This window comes from Macaca thibetana, chromosome 4, assembly GCF_024542745.1.
Source record: "Macaca thibetana thibetana isolate TM-01 chromosome 4, ASM2454274v1, whole genome shotgun sequence".
NCBI classification, from domain to species: domain Eukaryota; kingdom Metazoa; phylum Chordata; class Mammalia; order Primates; family Cercopithecidae; genus Macaca; species Macaca thibetana.
The window spans coordinates 43,102,114-43,124,517 of record NC_065581.1 but is presented as its reverse complement, the minus strand read 5'-3'; the positions used below and the strand labels follow the sequence as shown (position 1 = coordinate 43,124,517).

General features: G+C 47.5%; 1 protein-coding gene across 1 annotated transcript; it reads left to right on the top strand.

The window, feature by feature from the left end:
* Nucleotides 1-8,500: 8,500 nt before the first annotated feature.
* On the top strand, nucleotides 8,501-21,139 carry GUCA1B (guanylate cyclase activator 1B). The gene is made up of 4 exons (XM_050789521.1): nucleotides 8,501-8,796; nucleotides 15,375-15,524; nucleotides 18,301-18,418; nucleotides 19,798-21,139. Exons 1-4 carry the CDS (start codon nucleotides 8,590-8,592, stop codon nucleotides 19,923-19,925), a joined length of 603 nt encoding a protein of 200 aa, XP_050645478.1. The 5' UTR covers nucleotides 8,501-8,589; the 3' UTR covers nucleotides 19,926-21,139.
* The last annotated feature ends 1,265 nt before the right edge of the window (nucleotides 21,140-22,404 follow it).

The window sequence follows — 22,404 nt, the reverse complement described above, 5'->3', positions numbered from 1 at the left end:
CAAGAACACTCGGATGGAGATGATTCACAGTGAGGCTTCAGGTCCAGCCTGACTAGGGCTCAGAAGACATGGGTTTGTCACTTTTAAGCATTTCTTTGCCCCTGGAGCCAGGCTTATGGCTGACTGCCTGCAATCCCCAGGGCTTTCTTTCCAAATCCCCTGCTCAATTCCTAACCCTGCCCTCCTTAAATCCTTTCTATTGTTACTTCAAGCTCTCATTTCTCTCTATGGATTCTTAATCCTCTTTATTTTATTTATTTTATTTTTATTTTCATTTATTTATTTATTTATTTATTTTTGGAGACAGGGTCTCACTCTGTTCCCCAGGCTGAAATGCAGTGGCACAATCTCGGCTCACTGCAACCTCTGCCTTCCAGGTTCAGGCGATTCTCATGCCTCAGCCTCCTGAGTAGCTGGGATTATAGGTACCTGCCACCACGCCCAGCTAATTTTTATATTTTTAGTAGAGATGGGGTTTTGACGTGTTGGCCAAGCTGGTCTCAAACTCCTGACCTCAAGTGATCCACCCACCTCAGCCTCCCAAAGTGCTGGGATTACTGGCGTGAGCCGCCGCGCCCGGCCAGATTTTTAATCCTCTTTAAAATGATATATTTATAACTCAGTAGCTCAGCGACATTTATTTATAGGGCAGGTCATGGGCAACTGACCCACATGAAAAGCCAATTGAACCTTAAATTCCTCAGCCAGAGGCTAAATCAGATTATATTTCACTCATAAAATTTCTTAACTTGGGCAGAGATACTGTCCGTTAATCAATCTTCAATGTTGCTTAAATAGGACGGAGCCTGGCCAACATGGCAAAACCGCATCTCCACGAAAAATATAAAAACTAGTTGGGCGTGGTTGTGCTTGCTTGTCGTTCCAGGTGCTCAGGAGGCTGAGGCACAAGAATTGCTTGAACCCAGGAGATGGAGGTTGCAGTGAGCCGAGAGTGCGCCACTGCACTCCAGCCTGGGTGACAGAGGGAGACCCAGTCTCCCTGTCTTAAAAAAAAAAGAGAAAGGGCCGGGCGCGGTGGCTCAAGCCTGTAATCCCAGCACTTTGGGAGGCCGAGACGGGCGGATCACGAGGTCAGGAGATCAAGACCATCCTGGCTAACCCGGTGAAACCCCGTCTCTACTAAAAAATACAAAAAACTAGCCGGGCAAGGTGGCGGGCGCCTGTAGTCCCAACTACTCGGGAGGCTGAGGCAGGAGAATGGCGGGAACCCAGGAGGCGGAGCTTGCAGTGAGCTGAGATCCGGCCACTGCACTCCAGCCTGGGTGGCAGAGCGAGACTCTGTCTCAAGAAAAAAAAAAAAAAAAAAAGAGAGAGAGATGGATGGGAATAATACCACCTTCACACCAAGCCAGTTGAGATGCTGCTGTTACAGAGCCATGGCTGCTGATGGGCATGTGTTATCTTAAGGTGTGTTGAGATGGGTAATTGGAAATTAATGGGCTACATAATCTTCAAGGCCTCTTCCAGTTCTAAAATCCCATTATCATTTTTATCTCAACAAATACCTGCTAATCTAGACACTAAACAGAGTCAAAGAGGAATTGCCTTGAAAAATGAAGGAGTAATAGCTCACATTAATTCAGCATTGACCATGTGCCAAGGACCTTGCTCAGTTACTCAACAAGTATTTGAGTTTCCTGTACATGCCAAGCACTGTTCTAAACGCTGGGAATTCTGGAATGTATGTGGTGAAGTCCCTCTCCTCAAAGATCGTAGACTCTAGTGAGAGAGATAGATAAGTAGAGAAAAAAATAAGATAGTTTCAAATGCAGTTAAGTACTGTGAAGAAAATAAAATGGAATAATATCAGAATTACTTGAGTGGCTACCTGAGGGGGAGTTGGGAAAGTTCTCTCTGAGGAGAGGAGAACGCTGAGAAGGAGGCAGTGGTGTTAACATCTGGAGGAAGAAGCCGGGCACAGTGGCTCATGCCTGTAATCCCAGCACTTTGGGAGGCTGAGATGGGTGGATCACCTGATGTCAGGAGTTCGAGACCAGCCTGGCCAACATGATGAAACCCCATCTCTACTGAAAATATAAAAAACTAGCCGGGCGTGGTGGCAGGTGCCTGTAATCCCAGCTACTTAGGAGGCTGAGGCAGGAGAATCACTTGAACGCGGGAGGCGGAGGTTGCAGTGAGCCGAAGTCGTGCCATTGCACTCCAGCCTGGGCAACAAGAGCGAGACTCCTGTCTCAAAAAAAAAATCTGGAGGAAAAGCAGTCCAAGTAGGAGGAACCATAAATACATGCAAAGACACACTGATTCTATAAGGAGTTCGGTGTGTTTGCAGTGTAGAAGACCATGAAGACAGAAGTAGGCAGGGGCTAGATCATGTAACGCATCATAGGCATGGGGAGGAGTGTGGATTTTATTCTCAGCAAATGGAAAGCTAAAGGAGGGTTTTGAGCAGGAGAGTGGCAGGATCTGCTGTATGCTACTGTGGCTGCTGGGTAAAAGAGGGGTGACAAGAGAGGGCAGGGAGACCAGTTAGGGATCTGCTGTGGTGGACCAGATGAGATGATGCTGGTCTGGGCGAGAATGTCGGGAATGGAAGTGAGGAGAAGTGGTTTAATTTAGAATATAGTTTGCAGGAAGAGCTGATTAAATGACCTACTAGTAGATTGAAGTGAAATCTAGAGGAAAGAGCATTCAAGTATAACTCCTGGGTTTTTGCCTAAGCATAAATGGCAGTGCCATGACTGAGGTGGAGAAGAGATAAGGTGGGACTTGGGAAGGAAATCAGTAATTTGGTTTTGGCCTTGCTAAGTTTGCAATCTGAGTATAGATGTCCAGTAGGCAGTTGAATACATGCATCCGGAGTTCCTGGGAGAGGTCCAAGCTGAAGATATAAATTTGGAAGCTGCTGGCCTGTAAATGGTGTGTAATGGCATGGGAATGAGTGAGATCATCTAGGGAGAGAGTGTGGGTAAACAAGGGAAGAGTACTGAAGACAAGCCTGGAAAGCTCCCAGCTTTTAGAGATTTGGTTAAAAGCAAGAGGTGCTAGCAAAGGAAATGAGCAATGAGTGAGGTTGGAGGGAAATCAGAGGAGGGTGGGTCCCTCAAACCTGGAGTGTTTGGAGAAAGAATTCAGTTTGGTGAACTGTAATGAATCTGCGGCAGGTTAGGTAAAAAAAGTAGATAATTTGTGACCACAATAAAAGCCATTTCTGTGAAGTGATGGGGATGAACATCCAGTTGGAGTAACTTGAGGAGAGAATAAGAGATTAAAAAAAAAAGAGAGAATGCAAAATAGGTTTGAGAATGTCCCAGTTATCTATTGCTACCACAAAAAACACAATACTTAGTAGCTTAAAACAGTGACTCTGCAGGGATAGCGTCTGCTCCATGTGGTATCAGCTGGGGTAGCTCAAAACTGGGGCTGGAGTCATCTGAAGGCTCACTCAGCCATGTCCGGTGGTTGAGACTGGCTTTCAGCCAGAACCCCTGCATGTGCTCTGGGCTTCCTCACAACATGGTGGCTGGGTTCCAAGGGCAAGTTCTGAGAAAGCCTGGTGGAAACCTATCACTTTTGATGACCTAGCCCTGGAAGTCACATTGTGTCATTTCTGCAGTTATCTTCAACAAGGCAGCGAGAAAGTTTCCTCCAGGTTGAAGAAAAATATAATAGATTCCTCTCTTTGATGGGAGGAATGAGTGAAGCCAGAACCATTGTCCTGCCATTTTCTGAAAATACATCTGCCACAAGGGGTTTTGTTGTAAAGGGAGCAAAATTTAGGACAGTAGCTTGGGGGGAATGTGGACAGGTCAGCTTACCCAGTAGGCACAGTGCCTAGGGCCCAATATTTTAAATTTCTTTTAAAACCAGAATAAAGGCCAAGCATGGTGGCTCATGCCTATGATCCCAGCACTTGGGAGGCCAAGGCAAGAGGGTCACTTGAACCCAGGAGTTCAAGACTGGGAAACATAGTGAGACCTTGTCTCTACTAAATATCAAAAAACTAACCAAGCATGGTGGCACACAACTGCAGTCCTAGATACTCAGGAGGCTGAGGCGGGAGGATTGCTTGAGCCCAGGAGGTCACGGCTATAGTGAGCCCTGATAGCACCAGTACACTCCAGCCTGGGCGACAGAGACCCTATCTCAGGATAAATACATTAGTTAATTAAAATAAAATCAGAGCCAGGAGCGGTGGCTCATGCCTGTAATCCCAGCACTTTGGGAGGCCAAAGTGGATGGATCACTTGAGGTCAGGAGTTCAAGACCAGCCTGACCAACATGGTGAAACCCTGTCTCTACTAAAAATAGAAAATTATCCGGGCGTGGTGGTGCACACCTGTAATCCCAGCTACTTGGGAGGCTGAGGCAGGAGAATCACTTGAACCCGGCAGGGCAGAGGTTGCAGTGAGCCGAGATCGTGCCATTGCACTCCAGCCTGGGTGACAGAGCAAGACTCTGTCTCAAAATAATAATAATAATAATAAAATAAAATCATAATTAAAAAGAAACACCCAGTCTAGATTATGTTCCTTTTTATACCAGTGATAATTATTAATATTTATTTATTTAATATTTTTTCAATATTTATATTATGACCCATGAAGGCAAAAACGTGGGGCCCATGAACGTCATAATGTAGCCCTGAATGTGGGGTCAAGGAGGGATTTTTGTCTTGTTTTAATAAAGGCAATATTACAGCACATCTGAATGCCGACGGGAATGCCATTAGAGAGGGATGAGTGGAGGCTGCAGAAGAGAAAGGGAGTAACTGCGGGAATGAAGCTTTCGAGTAGGTAAAGAGAGATGGGATCTAGGAAACAAGTAGCAGTATTGACGGGGACAAGGGGAAGGGCACGCTGCTTCCACTGAGACTGGAAGGGGGCAGAGGACATGGGCACAGATACAGAGAAGTTGGTAAACACTGGTGGGAAGATGAGTCACTGCCTCGTCTGTCTCTGTGAAGTGCGTGACAGTGTGGGAGTGAGTGGAAGGTTTGAGGGCAGGAAGCGCTATGGAATAGTCATCTCAGAGGGGGGGAGAGGGAATTCGGCGGGAAGAATATATAGTACGATTGTCTGACATGATCTGAAGTGTGTGCAGCCAGCATGATTTGTGATGTCCCCCAGCGATGTCCAGGCTCCCCACTGTAGGCAAGGTGTTACTGCATAGTTAGCGTACAGCCTTAACCAGGGCCAGGCCAAGTGAGGCATTAGGAGAACAAAAGTCAAAATGGACAGAATGCTGGGCCATGGAATGAGGATAAGGAGGAGAGTGAGGAGATGAGCAAGATGACAGATGTTAAAAACGGATCAGCAGGTTGGAAGTCACAATGAGATTAGTGAATTATTGGAGTGAAGGTATTAGAGTAACAGATGGAAGGGGTGGGGTGCTGATAAGAGAAGGCAGCATTTGAATGTTTCAGAGGTAGTAGAGATTGGTGACAGCAAGGCCTAGGGTGGTGATCCTCAAACTTCAGTATGCATTGGAAGCACCTGGAGGGGCTTGTTAAAACACAGACTCCTGGCCCCAACCCACAGTTCCTGATTCAGTAGGTCTGAGGTGGGGCCTAAGACTTTGCATTTCTAACAAGCTCCCAGATGCTGCACTTGTGGCTCAGGGACCACAAGTGAATGAAAGTCCTAGGTAAGGTGGAAGAAAAGCTCTTTGGAACTAAAAGACCAAGGACCAGGCCAAACACGGTGACTCACACATGTGGGACCATGCCAGGTTGCCAGCAATTAGAGAGTAAGAGGGCAGTGCGACCCCCACACATACTCTCACTGGGGCTGGGCGCAGTGGCTCATGCCTGTAATCCCAGCACTTTGGGAGACCAAGGCAAGCAGATCATCTGAGGTCAGGAGTTCGAGACCAGCCTGGTCAACATGGTGAAACCCCGTCTCTACTAAAAATACAAAAATTGTCCAGGCGTGGTGGCGCGTACCCGTAATCCCAGTTACTAGGAGGGCTGAGGCAGGAGAATCGCTTGAACCCAGGAGGCGGAGGTTGCAATGAGCCGAGGTCACGCCATTGTACTCCAGCCTGGGTGAAAAGAGCAAAAGCTCTGTCTCAAAAAAAAAGAGAGATCAAGGACCTTTGAGGCCAGTGTGTGGGATGGGCTGTTTATCCACTTGGATGTCAGAGTCACTGAAATGACTGACATGATGCTTTGAGACAAGCAGGGAAGTCAACAGTGAATTACAGCAAGGAGGGAAGTAAATAGTGGCAAGGAGTCAGATGTGGCTTCAAAGGGACTGGCCTTTTCTAGGGAAAAAACAATAAAAGACCATTTGGAGGCAAGAGTGAGAAGAGAGGAGGACACTAGCCCTGTTATCTAGACCTTGAGGTGTGTGGGGGAGAAAAACCCACCACCACTTGAAAGGATGACAGAAGAAATCACATTTCTCCTTCAGGAATAGCAAGAAAGTTAAAAGAGCTTTCAGAGCTCAGTGACGTCTGGAGGCAGAGAACAGTGAGAGAGGAGGTCAGGCCTGGAGATGTGCAAAACAATTCAGGCTGAACACCCAGTGAGGGACGGGTAGGTTAAGGACAGATTCACTGGAAATGCTGCCTCTGAAGTCTTCTAGAAAAATGAGTGTCGCTGGGCGCAGTGGCTCACGCCTATAATCCCAGCACTTTGGGAGACCAAGGCGGGTGGATCACTTGAGGTCAAGAGTTTCAGACCAGCCTGGCCAACATGGTGAAACCCCATCTCTACTAAAAATGCAAAAATTAGGCCGGGCGCGGTGGCTCAAGCCTGTAATCCCAGCACTTTGGGAGGCCGAGACGGGCGGATCACGAGGTCAGGAGATCGAGACCATCCTGGCGAACACCGTGAAACCCCGTCTCTACTAAAAAATACAAAAAACTAGCCAGGCGAGGTGGCGGGCGCCTGTAGTCCCAGCTACTCGGGAGGCTGAGGCAGGAGAATGGCCTAAACCTGGGAGGCGGAGCTTGCAGTGAGCTGAGATCCGGCCACTGCACTCCAGCCCGGGCTACAGAGCGAGACTCCGTCTCAAAAAAAAAAAAAAAAAAAAAAAATGCAAAAATTAGCTGGGCGTTGGGTGCAACAAACCGACATGGCACATGTATACCTATGTAACAAACCTGCATGTTATGCACATGTACCCTAGAACTTAAAGTATAATAAAAAAAAGAAAAAATTTTTAAAAACCCTGGGTGTTGTGGTGGGCACCTGTAATCCCAGCTGCTCGGGAGGCTGAGGCATGAGAATCACTTGAACGTGGAGGTGGAGCTTGCAGTGAGCCAAGATCGCGTCACTGCACTCCAGCCTGGGCGACAGAGTGAGACCCTGCCTCAAAAAATATATATATTTTTTTAAAAAAGCAAAAAAAAAGAAAAACGTGTATCCCAGGTCTTTTGATTTCTTGGAGGTGTCATTTTTATGTTACATTAAAATAAGCATGAATATGTAATTGTTCAAAAGCAAATTTACATGGCCTTTAATGTAAAAGTAAGAGCCTTCAAAGATATTTTAGGCCATGCTCCCAGATCCTTCTCACATGTTAGTATTTTGGAGGAAATGTGAAAAAAGCACTACCCCTAGGTCTTGGGTGAAGGGTTGGAGGGAGGTATTTGTATTTTTAATCAGAAAGTGAAAAGCTCCCAAGATCAAAGGTGTGATCTGGAAAGGAGCTTCAGATCCTGTGTCAGGAACTGAGTTAGCCTGGAAAGAGAGTTGCTCACCTAGAGCCCTTCCCATCATCGATTCTGCCTCTTTTCACTAGACCATCTGAGGGGCGAGTCTCAGATCACCAGCGGATTCTGTTTTACAGATTAGGACTTGATGTCACTTCCTCTCTGGGCTTGAGTCTCCTGTCTCCAAGATGGGCCTCCCTGGAGCAATGTGGGGCCCAGCTAAAGAGACATGGAGTGAGTGAGATGGGAGGATCCCAGCCTGGCACCCCGACTCTTTCTTCACTCTGCGTCCCTCTGCTTACCTCTCAATTTCTTCCCCTTCTACCTCTTCAGAGTCTGCCTGGGCCAGCTTGGTTGCTTTGTTAATAAGGCTAAGGGAGGGGGTGAGACTGGAGGAGCTTAGACTGGAGGTCAGAACTTCCAGGGGAATCTCCTTTTTTTTTCTTAGATGGAGTCTTACTCTGTCCCCCAGGCTGGAGTGCAGTGGCGCAATCTCGGCTCACTGTAACCTCCGCCTCCTGGGTTCGAGCGATTCTGCTGCCTCAGCCTCCTGAGTAGCTGGGATTACAGGTGGCCGCCACCACACCCAGCTAATTTTTTAGTATTTTTAGTAGAGACAGGGTTTCACCATGTTGGCCAGGCTGGTCTCGCACTCCTGATCTCGTGATCCACCCACCTTAGCCTCCCAAAGTGCTGGGATTACAGGCATGAGCCACTGCGCCCGGCTGCCCGGGGAATCTAATAGTCTTAGGACGGCTTAGCTGACCTGGGCCCACCTCCCTTGCCACCTGCCCCCTGCACTGACGATCATGTTCAGTCACCCAGGAGATGATGGAGAGGCTGATCAGGCCTCCTGGAAAGGGAGGAAGAGGGCCCTAGCTGGAGAGATCCATCAGCAGAAGCCAGGGAGGAGACACAGACCCTTGCTCCCTGACGCTCCTCAGGGCCAGCATGGGGCAGGAGTTTAGCTGGGAGGAGGCAGAGGCAGCTGGCGAGATAGATGTGGCAGAGCTCCAGGAGTGGTACAAGAAGTTCGTGATGGAGTGCCCCAGCGGCACACTCTTTATGCATGAGTTTAAACGCTTCTTCAAGGTCACAGACGATGAGGAGGCCTCCCAGTACGTAGAGGGCATGTTCCGAGCCTTCGACAAGAATGGGGTAAGGCACCCTGAAGGGAAGGAACGGTGGCCAGTCCACCTGGCGCCTTCCTCCACGAGTGTCCTCAGGGAGCGCTCCCAGTTCCCCACTCCGGCTCTTTCTCTACTCTTCTTTCCACTCCATCTCTCGTTACCTTTTCTGTGTCACTCCCCAAACCCTTCTGTCTCTTCTCTTTTGTCCCTTTCCATCTTATCTGTCTCTCCTTCCCTCCTTCTATCTCTCAGCTGTCGGCTGATGCTCCCTGTGTCCTCTTCTTGAGAGCTGAAGGGGGACTGGCAGACAGTCCAGGTCCTCTCTTTGTGTACTTTTGGCCAAGACTCTGCAGCCAATGACTGGGTTTTCACATCTGCCAGAGACCCTGTCACTCTAAACACTAGGAGCCAAAGAGATGTTCCAAATGGGATGAGGTATCTTAGCATGAGCTATGAGCTCCCTCTTGTTGGGGTTCTTCGAACTGAGACTGGTCAGATTCTCCCTGTCAAGAATGCCGGAGGAGGCTCCTGCATGGATTGGGAGACTGGGAGGATGACTGCAAAAGCCCCTTTCAGCTCTTAAAGTCCAGGAAGGTTTCATGAAATCATTCAGACCAGAGTTTCTCTAAGCCCCCCAATGTCACCAGTTGCTAAGAAGATAACACATCTTGTAAATGCACCTGGGGATTGAATTTTAAATTTCAATTCAGTTTAAAAACCCCTTGATTATTTAAGGTTATCTAGTTCAGTGCCCTGGCAATCCTGCAAACCACTGGATTTGCCTCAAATACCTATTTAATCTGGAGAAAGCATCAGTACTCCACTTCTCAGTGCATGGAGAATTTAGCTTTCTAAGCTGAATCACTGGGAATGCCACTTCAGGTCTCATCCTGCCGCTGGTACCAGTCAGTGCACATCCCCACAGTGCCTGTCCCAGGACAGGATGGTGAGGTCAGCATCTTCAATTCAACAGAACCTCCTCAGAGATGAACCCCATCGACCACCCCACAGGGCACAGAGCCAGTTTTGGGCTTCTTAGCACTCCCCCTCTCCTCGGTCTCCTCTGAGTCAGCAGCAACCCTGGGTGGGAGGGGCAGACTTTTGTTATTCCAGATTAAATGATGAGAAAGCTGGGCAAAAGGAAATGAATCCATTTGCCCAAGGTCTTAAGTGCTCCTGCTTAGAAGGCAGATTTTTTAAAGAGAGAAGATGAGTTTTTAAAATAATTGATGATTTTTTTAAATGTCTTAAGAAAAGTAAACAAATATATCAGGTCATAAATAATAAGACTCATTTAAGTCCATCAATCTTCCCCAGATTCATCTAAAAATCAATACAATCATGATTCAAGATCGAAAAGGGCTGATTAAGCCCCTAGGCATATTGTTGTACTCCTTATGCCTCATCTCTTCTTATAAATCGGCATATCATGTTCATCAATGTTTTTTCCTTTTTGGATAATTTCTTAATTTTGCTATGATTCTAAATTTACAGAAAAGTTACAAGAATGATACAAGTAACTCCCATATGCAATTTATCCAAATTTCCCCAGTTATTTACATTTTATCTCATTTACTTTATCATTCTGCCTCTCTCTGTATACATACATATATATAATGTATCCTATAAGTATATATACATATACATGATACATAATTTATACATATACAGAATATATACATATACTTTTTTTAAGAGAAAGTTACAGATATCATGCCTATTTATCCCTAAGTAGTTCAGTGTGTATTTTCTTTTTCTTTTTGGTTTTTGAGACAGGGTCTCACTCTGTCACCCAGGCTATAGTACAGTGGCATGATCTCAGCTCTTTGCAGCCTCTGATTTCCAAGGCTCAAGGGATCCTCCCACCTCAACCTCTCAAGTAGCTGGGATTACAGATGTGCACCACCATGCCTGCTAATTTTTGTATTATTTACTTATTTATTTTGGTAGAGACAGAGTCTTGCCATGTTGCCCAGGCTGAAGTCCAGTGGCACGATCTCAGCTCACTGCAATCTCCACCTCCCGGATTCAAGCGATTCTCGTGCCTCATCCTCCCGAGTAGCTAGGATTATAGGTGCGCACCCCCATGCCTGGCTAATTTTTGTATTTTTAGTAGAAACAGGATTTCACACGTTAACCAGGCTGGTGTCGAACTCCTGACCTGAAGTGATCCGCCCACCTCGGCCTCCCAGAGTGCTGGGATTACAGGCATGAGCCACTGCATCTGGTCAGCTTTCTTTCTTTTTTCCTTTTTCTTTTCTTTTTTTTTTTTTTTTTTTTTTTTTTTTTTTTTGAGATAGAGTGCAGGGGTGTGATCTCAGCTCACTGCAACCTCCACCTCCCAGGTTCAAGCGATTCTCCTGCCTCAGCCTCCCCAGGAGCTGGAACTACAGGCGAGTGCCACCATGCCCAGCTAATTTTTGTATTTTTAGTAGAGAGGGGTTTTCACCATGTTAGCCAGGATGGTCTCCATCTCTTGACTTCATGATCCGCCAGCCTCAGTCTCCCAAAGTGTTGGGATTACAGGCATGAGCCACTGCACCCGGCCTTCCTTTTTCTTTGTTTGTTTGTTGTTGTGGTGGTGGTGGTGGTGGTGTGATCACACATTGCATTTCCTTGTTGTATCCTCCTTAGTCTTCTTTAACTTGGAACCTTTAATCTCAGCTTTTCTTTTTTATTTGGCTGTGACATTTTTGAAGACTGCGCACCTCCATGCCTGGCTGAATTATGTGGTAGGACACCCCACAATTGGTGTTTGCCTGAATTGGCAGAATTGCCACTGATGTGCTGTTGTGTCCTCGGTGCATCATATCATCAGGCATAAGATGTCAGTTTGTCCCGTCACTGGTACAGTTAACTTTGATCACTTGGTTAAGGTGGTATCTGCCATGTTTCAACACTGTAAAGTTACTATTTTTTTTTCTTTGTAATTAATAAGCATCTCGTAGGGATATACCTTAAGACTAAGTAAATATCCTATTGTTCAGTCAAATTTTCTACTGGCTTTGGCATCTGTTGATAATTTTCTAACCCCACCACCCCTTCTCTATTTACTAGTTGGCGTTCCACTGTAAGGAAGAGCCTCCCTAGAACGTGTTTGTAAGTTCCTCTCTCAGGGACTGAGTCTTCTTTCCCACTTAGTCTTTGTCTCCAAACCTACACCTGACTCCATTCCCCTTTATATCGAGGAGTGTCATTTCTGAACAATCGGTCTGAGATTTCTAAAGCAAATCAAATCAAAAGAGTTTATGGATCTGGTTCACATGTGAAAATCTGAGGTGATGGAAACTGGTTTGGTGGAGACAAAGGGGTAGGAACACCTCATCTCCGCCACTCTCCCTTGCAACTCTGGTGGTTGCCCTATGACTGCCTAGAATGGAAGAAAGGGGAGGGTCAAGATCAAATGTCATTTGGGATTCTAGTATAAGATGCATTGGGGTCAGGGCTGTGCACAAATGTGGCCAATTCAAGGAGAAACAGGGCAGATAATCCCACAGAGCCGGTGACACGCCCATCCTATTCCTGAGTAGACAGAGCCATTTCCATCACTCTCAGGCCTCTGTGGGTAATTGGAGCTGACAAGGTCCCATGCACAGCAGATGAGATTAGTCCCAGCTGGAAGTTTCCCAGAAATGGTCCTGGAGTTTCCAGTAACCTCTCAGATGAGATCACTTGTCTAGAGATCACTCTGGACTATGTCTCATATAAGGCAAGGAGTCATGGAAACTGAATCATGTTGAGAGGATGTTGTAGGAACAGAAGTTTTGGGACAAAGAATGAGGAAGACTGGAGATCTAGAGCGTGGGGATTTGTGGTGGTTTCAGGTTTTTTGTTTTTGTTTTCCTTCTCTTGGCATCCCCAAGAACTAAGCTCATTTGCTGGACAGAAATAGATCTTAAGTGGAGACTGCAAGTTTTTCCGACTTGATGAACTGGAGGAGATGTGTGCCTGGAAAAGCTCTGCCACTTGCTGGCTGGGTGGCCTGGGAACCTCTGGGTCCCAGACTCCTCATCCATAAAATGGGGATAATAACTTAGCCTCATTAAATAAGAAACGCAAGTTTGCTTTGTGGTAAGCTTAATAAATAACAACGACTCAAGAAAATAGCCTTTTAAAGAACTGACAACCACTGCCAAGTGTCTACCCTAAAAAAAAAATACCAGAGATGTAAGAAAAGGTATACATGCGAAAAAAATGTTCATTGTGTAATGGAAAATATTAGAAATATGTTCAACAAAGGGAACGTTCAGTACCGCCTCCCCACCAAAAAAAAAAATGGAAGTTGACATTTTAAATAATTTTTAAAGACATGAGAAAACGTTACATGAAAATGAAGGAAACAAAATTATAAATATAATCTGACCTCAATTAGGTAAGTATATGACGGGGAGTACAGAGACCATATATTTATAGGAATTATATAAAAGATATGAATAGAACACTTCAGGTACTAAGGTAAGCTCATTTTGTTTTCTTCTTAGCTTTTCCTTAGGCTTCTTGCTGTTTCCCTCATTTTCTGCCATTTCTCCTGTTGCTCAAACCTTATTCACCCAGGCACCCCTTGATTTGGGGCTGGGGCTCCTGAGTGTCCTGACCCAGTGGGACAGAAGTACTCTGCTCTGGGCCATTGGTGTCATTTCTGATAACAAAGTCATGTGAATGACAGGCACTCCTGGGGGATCTGATGGCTCAGATTTTTTTGTTTGGAGAGTGGAGGTCCCAACCCTGGAATAAGTGAGCACCTGTAAGTGAGACACTGGCACAGCTAACCCACTGCAGCCACCAGCAGCAGCAGCAGCAGCAGCCTGTCACCCCAAACACATTTGGAGAAGAAAGCAAGAATATATCCTCTTTCTTGTTTACGGCTTTAGAAATCGTTATTGCTGGCCGGGCGCGGTGGCTCAAGCCTGTAATCCCAGCACTTTGGGAGGCCGAGGCGGGCGGATCACAAGGTCAGGAGATCGAGACCACAGTGAAACCCCGTCTCTACTAAAAATACAAAAAATCAGCCGGGCGCGGTGGCGGGCGCCTGTAGTCCCAGCTACTCAGGAGGCTGAGGCAGGAGAATGGCGGGAACCCGGGAGGCGGAGCTTGCAGTGAGCCGAGATCACGCCACTGCACTCCAGCCTGGGCAACAGCGTGAGACTCCGTCTAAAAAAAAAAAAAAAAAAAAAAAAAAAAAAAAAAAAAAAGAAATCGTTATTGCTGCCGCATTTCTGTTACAAGAAGTTTCTGTTGTTTCTTGGTGAGAGTCACCTTAGAAGTAGACTGTGCCTCTCTCCCTTTCTCTGCCCAGTTAGCATCTGAGCTCTGTGCTCCCCCACCCTTCCTGGATGGGCTGGAGTCACAGGCCTGTTGTTCGGTGTAATGTACGCCAGAACTTAGAAGTGGGTAGGGCTGGAGACACTGCCCGTCTGCCTCTCTCTGACCTGGGGTGAATGAGAATGCAGAGGAAAATTTCAACATGGGCTCTGCTTTCTAATCTCCTTCAAAACTGTCTTAGTCCCAAATTCAGATCAAGTCCATCATTGACTAATTGATTCATGAATATCTATTGGCTTCCAACTCTGGCCGTAAGTGGCACTGTGCTAGGCACGGAGGAGAAACCCAAGCAATGTCAACCCCTCTCTTTTCCCCAGGAGCATATAACGTGGTTAGAGAACGAGACATATTTAGGAAACAGTTAAGTGACAATGCCAGAGAAAGTCTCAAGCTGTGTAGAATAAGCAGTAGATGCTGAGGATGTTAGAATGGGGAGGGAGAGAGCACTATGGCTGAATAGATCAGAGAACGAAGGCTTCCTGGAGGAGGAGACCGTTGAGCTCAGCCTTGAAGGATGGGTAGGCTTGGGTGATCATAGAAAATGAGAAGAGAGAATGTTCTCTAGGCTGGGTGTGGTGGCTCATGCCTGTAATCCAAACATTTTGGGAGGCCAAGAAGGGAGGATCACTTGAGCCCAAGAGTTTGAGGCCAGCCTGGGTAATGTAGTGAGACCCTGTTTCTAAAAATAAATAGACAGATGATTGATAGAGAGAGAGAGAGAGAGAGAGAGAGAGAGAGAGATAGATAATGTGATACAGATGATAGATATAGATAGATAAATAGACAGATAGATAGATAATAGAATGTTCTCTACCCCAAGGGTGGAGAAAGGCTTGAGCAAAGATGTAGAGGCCGGCCAGGCGCGGTGGCTCAAGCCTGTAATCCCAGCACTTTGGGAGGCCGAGACGGGCAGATCACGAGGTCAGGAGATCAAGACCATCCTGGCTAACATGGTGAAACCCCGTCTCTACTAAAAATACAAAAAAAAACTAGCCGGGCGAGGTGGCAGGCGCGTGTAGTCCCAGCTAATGTAGTCCCAGCTACTCGGGAGGCTGAGGCAGGAGAATGGCGTAAACCCGGGAGGCGGAGCTTGCAGTGAGCTGAGATCCGGCCATTGCACTCCAGCCTGGGCGACAGAGCGAGACTCCGTCTCAAAAAAAAAAAAAAAGATGCAGAGGCCACATGGATTAAAATGAGGAGGAGAAGCCCTGTGTTTGCAGGGATGAATGGCATATGATCTGGGGAGGTGGGCTGTGCCCTCAGCAGCATCCACATCTAATGCAGGACAACACCATTGACTTCCTGGAGTACGTGGCAGCCCTGAATCTCGTGCTGAGAGGCACCCTGGAGCACAAGCTGAAGTGGACCTTCAAGATTTATGATAAGGACGGCAATGGCTGCATCGACCGCCTGGAGCTACTCAACATTGTGGAGGTTAGTGTCTCTGCCCATGGGCCAGCAGCCTGGGCACTTGAGCACTGCTGGAGCTCTGAGGGTTGGCTGCAAGTGGCCAGCGGGGACTGAAGAAGAGGCCTTGAAATCATTCTGAGTGTGTTTCCTGTGTTCTCGTTCTAAGTGTGTACTTTCTAGTGGAATTAAGCTAGAAATCAATCACAAAAAGATTATTAGAGAATCCCCATCTGTTTGGAAATTAGGCAGTAGACTTCCACATACTCCGTGGATCAAAGAAATACTTTCCCTTTCTCTCTCTCTCTCTCTCTCTCTCTCACACACACACACACACACACACGTGTCTTAAATTGAAAAATAACGCAAGCATGATATACTACAACTTGTGGAATGCAGCTAAAGCTGAACCTGCAGAAAAATTTATAGATTTAAAATGTACATATTAGAAAATAAGACTTAAAATGCATACATTAGGAAATAGGGGCTGGATGCAGTGGCTCATTCCTGTAATCTCAGTACTTTGGGAGGCTGAGGTGGGAGGATTGCTTGAGCCCAGGAGTTCAAGACCAACCTGGAAAACAAAGTGAGACCCCATCTCTACAAAAAGTTTAAAAATTATCCAGGCTTGGAGGTACATGCCTGTAGTCCTAGCTACTTAGGAGACTGAGCTGGGAGGATTGCTTGAGCCAGGAGTTGGAGGCTGCAGTAAGCTATGATCATGCCACTGCGTTCCAGCTGGGGCAACAAAGTAAGACCCTGTCTCAAAAAAAAAAGAAAATATATATTAGGAAACAATTAGAAAATGCATACTATATTAGAAAATAAGACTTTATATATTAGAAAATCAATGATCTAAGAGGCCATCTCAGGAAATTAGAAAAAATAAAGAGTAAATTAAGGCCAGGTGGAGGGACTCACACATGTAATCCCAGCACTGTAGGAGGCTGAGGTGAGTGGATCACTTGAGCCCAGGAGTTCAAGATCAGCCTGGGCAACATAGTAAGACCCCATGTCTACAAAATATACAAAAAAAAATTAACTGGGCATGGTGGTATGCACCTGGTCCCAGCTACTCCAAAGGCTGAGGTGGGAGGATTGCCTGAGCCTGGGAGGTCGAGGCTACAATGAACTGTGATTGTGCCACTGCACTCCAGCCTGAGCAACAGAGTGAAAACCTGTCTAAAAAAAAAAGGTAAAATAAACCCTTGTCCGGGAGCAGTGGTGGCTCACACCTGTAATACCAGCACCCTGGGAGGCCAAGGCGGGAAGATCACAAGGTCATGAGATCGAGACCATTCTGGCTAACATGGTGAAACCCAGTCTGTACTAAAAGTACAAAAAACTAGCCGGGCGTGGTGGCAGGTGCCTGTAGTTCCAGCTACTGCGAAGGCTGAGGCAGGAGAATCGCTTGAACCTGGGAGGTGGAGCTTGCAGTGAGCCGAGATGGCGCCACTGCACTCCAGCCTGGGCGACAGAGCAAGACTCCATCTCAAAATAAACAAATCAATAAATAAAATTAAATCCAAAAATAGTAGAAGAAAGAAAATAAACAGCAGAAATCAATAAAATAGAAAACACAAATGCATGAGAAAAAGTCAAGATCAGAAGTTATTTCTTTTAAAAGACTAACAATCACCCTCTATTAGCAAGAATGATTAAGGAAGAAAAGAAGTGCCTAGTGCATTCTAGACTCTGGCGTGTTCCCTGCGTTAGCCAGACCATCGTTCGCCATATTTCACACAGCAAGAAGTTGCTTCATAGAGATTCTGTAATCTGCCCAAATTAGTCTACCTAGAAAGTGCTGGAGCTGGATTTAACCCCTCAGTCTCCCAAGACACGTCGATGAGGCCTACTTTGTGCTGGGCACTGGGCTGGGCAGTGAGGCCGTAGAGGTGCATAAGACACAGCTTCTGTCCTCAGGGAGCGCCAGCCTGGGAGCTAAGGAAAACCGTCATATGTGTCCATCTCTTCCGTATTTACATAGTGCTTTCTTTTTTTTTTTTTTTTGAGACAGAGTCTCATTTTGTTGCCCAGGCTGGAGTTCAGTGGCACAATCTCAGCTTACTGCAACCTCTACCTCCTGGGTTCAAGCAATTCTCCTGCCTCAGCCTCCTGAGTAGCTGGGATTACAGGCGCCCACCACTGTGCCCGGCTAGTTTTTGTATTTTTAGTAGAGACAGGATTTCACCATGTTGGCCAGGCTGGTCTTGAACTCCTGACCTCAAATGATGGCCTGCCTTGGCCTCTCAAAGTGCTGGGGTTACAGGCGTGAGCCACAGCGCCTGGCCTACATGATGCTTTCACAAACATAGTTTCACCAGGAGAGGAAACAGGGAAAAGGAGAAACCTGGGTTTTTCCCTCCCGTCCATGAGGAGGGAACATGTGTATCCCCATCTTTCTGTTTTACACATGTACAGACACACACATATATAGATACACTGAATTTTCTTCTCTGCATCTCTATTTCTTCCTGTGTAGAATGCGATTTAGACTCATGGTGACTTAAACCTCCCTCATTAGAGGTTTTGGATTTGGGCTTTGCGGCTCACAGTGGAAATGCAAATGGTGTTGGGGTCAGGTGGGGTGTGAGGCCGGGAACTCAGCTGGAATTAGGCCAGTGGGATTCTGAGAGCACCGCCTTAGGACAGGTCAGTTTTGATCTGGATCCAGATTACGTGATCCTAAGACGCACAGCCTGGGAAGCCAGCACTGGGGAAGTGGCGCTGAGGGATATGGGTCACGGGGGTGAGGGTGAGCTTGCAAGGTCTCCCATCAATGCAACTGAGTTTTCTTTGGCAGGGAATTTACCAGCTGAAGAAAGCCTGCCGGCGAGAGCTACAAACTGAGCAAGGCCAACTGCTCACGCCCGAGGAGGTCGTAGACAGGATCTTCCTCCTGGTGGATGAGAATGGAGATGGTAAGAGGGGCAGAGATGTGTAGGGGGTGCTGCCCACTCTGCATCACCGCCACTTTCTGGCCTCACATCCTTGGGCAAGACCCTCCACTTGCCTGAGAAGTGGGGTCCTCATCTATGAGAAGGCTGTGGAGAAGATGACATGAACTAACAAAGGGACTCATGAGCACGTGTTTGTAGGAGCGACTAAAAGTCTTATAGGAGTTGCCGATGGAGGCCAAGTATGCAGAATAGAAAGAATTGGAACTTTGGAGTCAGGCAGGGAGTGATATATTGAGTTTCTCGTCCTGGTCTCAATTTCCTCATCTGGAAAATGGGGATAATAATAGTGGTTGAGAGGAATGAATGGGATAATGTGTTTAAGAGCAGGCATATGGCCGGGCGCGGTGGCTCAAGCCTGTAATCCCAGCACTTTGGGAGGCTGAGGCGGGTGGATCACGAGGTCAAGAGATCGAGACTATCCTGGCTAACATGGTGAAACCCCGTCTCTACTAAAAATACAAAAAACTAGCCGGGCGTGGTGGCGGGCGCCTGTAGTCCCAGCTACTTGGGAGGCTGAGGCGGGAGAATGGCGTGAACCCGGGAGGCGGAGCTTGCAGTGAGCCGAGATCACGCCACTGCACTCCAGCCTGGGAGACACAGCGAGACTCCGTCTCAAAAAAAAAAAAAAAAAAAAAAAAAAGAGCAGGCATAGGGTAGGCCTCCATTCAGGCTGCTTGGGCTCTCCTCCCTGTAGCCCAGTGCCCAGCCCCAAGACTGTGTGGGGTGAGAGCTGGCTTGGAATACACACACGAGCCCTCCAGATCTCTCAGCTCCACCCAGCATTTCCGTGGGACCGTGTGCAAAAAATCAATTCATCTGCAAAGAAAGCCCCCTCCACCTTTTTTTTTTTTTTTTTTTTTTTTTGGGACGGAGTCTCGCTCTGTCGCCCAGGCTGGAGTGCAGTGGCCGCATCTCAGCTCACTGCAAGCTCCGCCTCCCGGGTCTACGCCATTCACCTGCCTCAGCTTCCCCAGTAGCTGGGACTACAGGCGCCCGCCACCACGCTCAGCTAATTTATTTGTATTTTTAGTAGAGACGGGGTTTCACCGTGTTAGCCAGGATGGTCTCTATCTCCTGACTTCATGATCCAACCGTCTCGGCCTCCCAGAGTGCTGGGATTACAGACGTGAGCCACCGCACCCAGCCTAGAAAGCCCCTTAAAGGTGGCAGGAGACTCCTGGAGATTCAGACACCTGACAAGCCTCAAGCTTGGGGCCTGAGACTGCAGGATAGTTGGCATAAGAGGTGTAGGCGCATCCTGGGAGTGAGGTCTCCCCTCCTGCCCCCAGACTCAGGTCTCCCCTTCTTCTGCATGACCGCCTCTCCTCCCCCTTGCTCAGGCCAGCTGTCTCTGAACGAGTTTGTTGAAGGTGCCCGTCGGGACAAATGGGTGATGAAGATGCTGCAGATGGACATGAATCCCAGCAGCTGGCTCGCTCAACAGAGACGGAAAAGTGCCATGTTCTGAGGGGTCTGGGTCCCCTGCATGACTCCAGGCTCACCCAGGTTTCCAGGGTAGTGGAAGGGTCCCTGGCTCAGCCTGCTCATGCCCACTCGTCCCCTGGTGTGGACTTCCTGGCACCCCCTGTGCAGGGCTGAGTGGGGATGGGGACGGGCTGCTGGGTCTGAAGTGGCCAACAGGGCATAGTCCATTTTGGAGGATTCCCTGGGATGGTGAAGGGAACTGGGTTACTTTTCCCGTTCAGCTGTTCCCGGGAGAACTATGCCTTGGCTTGGTGGTTGTGGGGCTCCCACGGTTTCTAGGTGTTCTCAGTTGGAAGCAGGAGCCAACTGAGGGGTGAGGGTCCCACAGACCAAATCAGAAATGAGAACACAAAGACTGGTAGGAGGCAGGGGTGGTAGGGTGTTGAGACTGAAGAAAAGGCAGGAGTGTTGGGAAGCAGGGGGCGGCGATAATTCTTTAACTTCCAGGATGCTGAGGGGCGTTAATGGGGAGGACCCTGGCCTCCTTCTCCCCAAGGCATCCTCACCAGTGGTGGCAACAGGAAAAATGGTAGCAAATACGCTGCAGGCTATGGTCTTTCTGCCTTTGGAAGGGTCGGCTGTGCTTAAAGGGGCTGTTTCAGCTCTGCCTGGGCGCTGCTCCTGGACCCCGTGCTGCCAACCCACCATTCCCCCAACAATCCTCCCTTTCCATCCACATCCCCCACTATGGACCTTCCACAACTCCCAGCCATAAGCTGAATGTTTCTCTTTAAAGGATGGAGAAAACTTCTGTCTATCTCTGGCGAGAATTGGGGGCCTGCTGACTGAGGTTCATGGGCCGGACTTTGCTTCTAATGGCTGTGTGACCCAAGACAGCCACTTCTCCTCCCTAACCTCAGTTATGTCTCAGGGGCACGGTGAGCAGGTCGGACTAGGCAAGCAGTTTTGGATTATTATATTTTTAGATGTGGAATTTGTTTTTTGTTATGTAAACTCTTATGTGTAACTCCAGTATAGAAACTAGATTAAAAGGGAGTCTCTCTGGTTGAAAGGGGGTCTGAGTACCCTCTGGAACTGGAGGCACCTCTGAAAAAAGCAAACTGAAAACCAGCGTCCTGGGTCACTGTTACTCTTATAAGACAGTTTAAAGTGAGACCTGGAAAAACATTTGCTTTATCTTGAATAGATAGGTTGTTATGTTGGTGTATAAAAAATAAAACTAACCTATTCAACCTGCGACTTCATAGCGTGCTATTTCATATGATATTCATATAAAATTTCCTTTAGACACCAATTTGGTAAAAAAATAATTGATTAGAAAAACATTGGCCAGGCACAGCAGCTCACACCTGTAATCCCAGGACTTTGGGAGGCCGAGGTGGGTGGATCACCTGAGGTGAGGAGTTCAAGACCAGCCTGACCAACATGGTGAAACCCCGTCTCTACTAAAAATACAAAAAAAAAAAAAAAAAATTAGCTGGGCGCAGCGGCAGGTGCCTGTAATCCCAGCTACTCGTGAGGCCGAGGCAGGAAAATCACTTGAACCCAGGAGTTGGAGGTTGCAGTGAGCCAAAATCGCGCTATTGCACTCCAGCCTGGGTAACAAGTATGAAATTCCATCAAAAAAAAAAAAAGAAAGAAAGAGAAAGAGAAAAGGAAGGAAGGAAGGGAGGGAGGGAGGGAGGGAGGGAAAGACAGAAAGAAAGAAAGAGAAAAGTAAAGCAAAGCAAGCGGGCCAGGTGGGGTGGCTCATGCCTATAATCCCAGCACTTTGGGAGGACGAGGTGGGCGGATCACCTGAGGTCAGGAGTTTGAGACCAGCCTGACCAACTTGGTGAAACCCCGTCTCTACTAAAGCTACAAAATGAGCCAGGTGTGGTGGCATGCGCCTCTAATCCCAGCTACTTGGGAGGCTGAGGCAGGAAAATCGCTTGAACCCTTGAGGCGGAGGTAGCGGTGAGCCAAGATCGCCCCATTGCACTCCAGCTTGGGCAACAAGAGTGAAACTCCATCTCAAAAAAATATATATATATATATGTGTGTGTGTGTGTGTGTGTGTGTGTGTGTGTATCCAGGTGGGACACACATATGCCCCAAATTATGAAGAAGGTATGTGAATGACATTGAGGGATGTCCTAATTACATGCAGACACCTTCCCAACTCTGACCTTCAGGATTTCCCGACAGGCAGCCAGCCAAAGGAGCAGAAATGTCAACTCCCTTTTTCTTTCTGTCTGAACCAACGTTCAGACAGAACGACTTCTACCTCTACCTTCCTTCCATGTCTGTTGCTCAGTCCCTGGCTGACTTCCTTGTCTGGGGAGGTCCAAGTGGTGGACAGGACATGAGCAAAATGCACCCCCTCACCTGCCCAGTGGGGCACTCTCTGACTTGGTATTTTACTTATTTTTCCCCTCATTTTCTCTCTCCCACTCCTGAATGTATTTATGTATTTATTTATTGGAGACAGAATCTGGCTCTGTTATCCAGGCTGGAGTGCA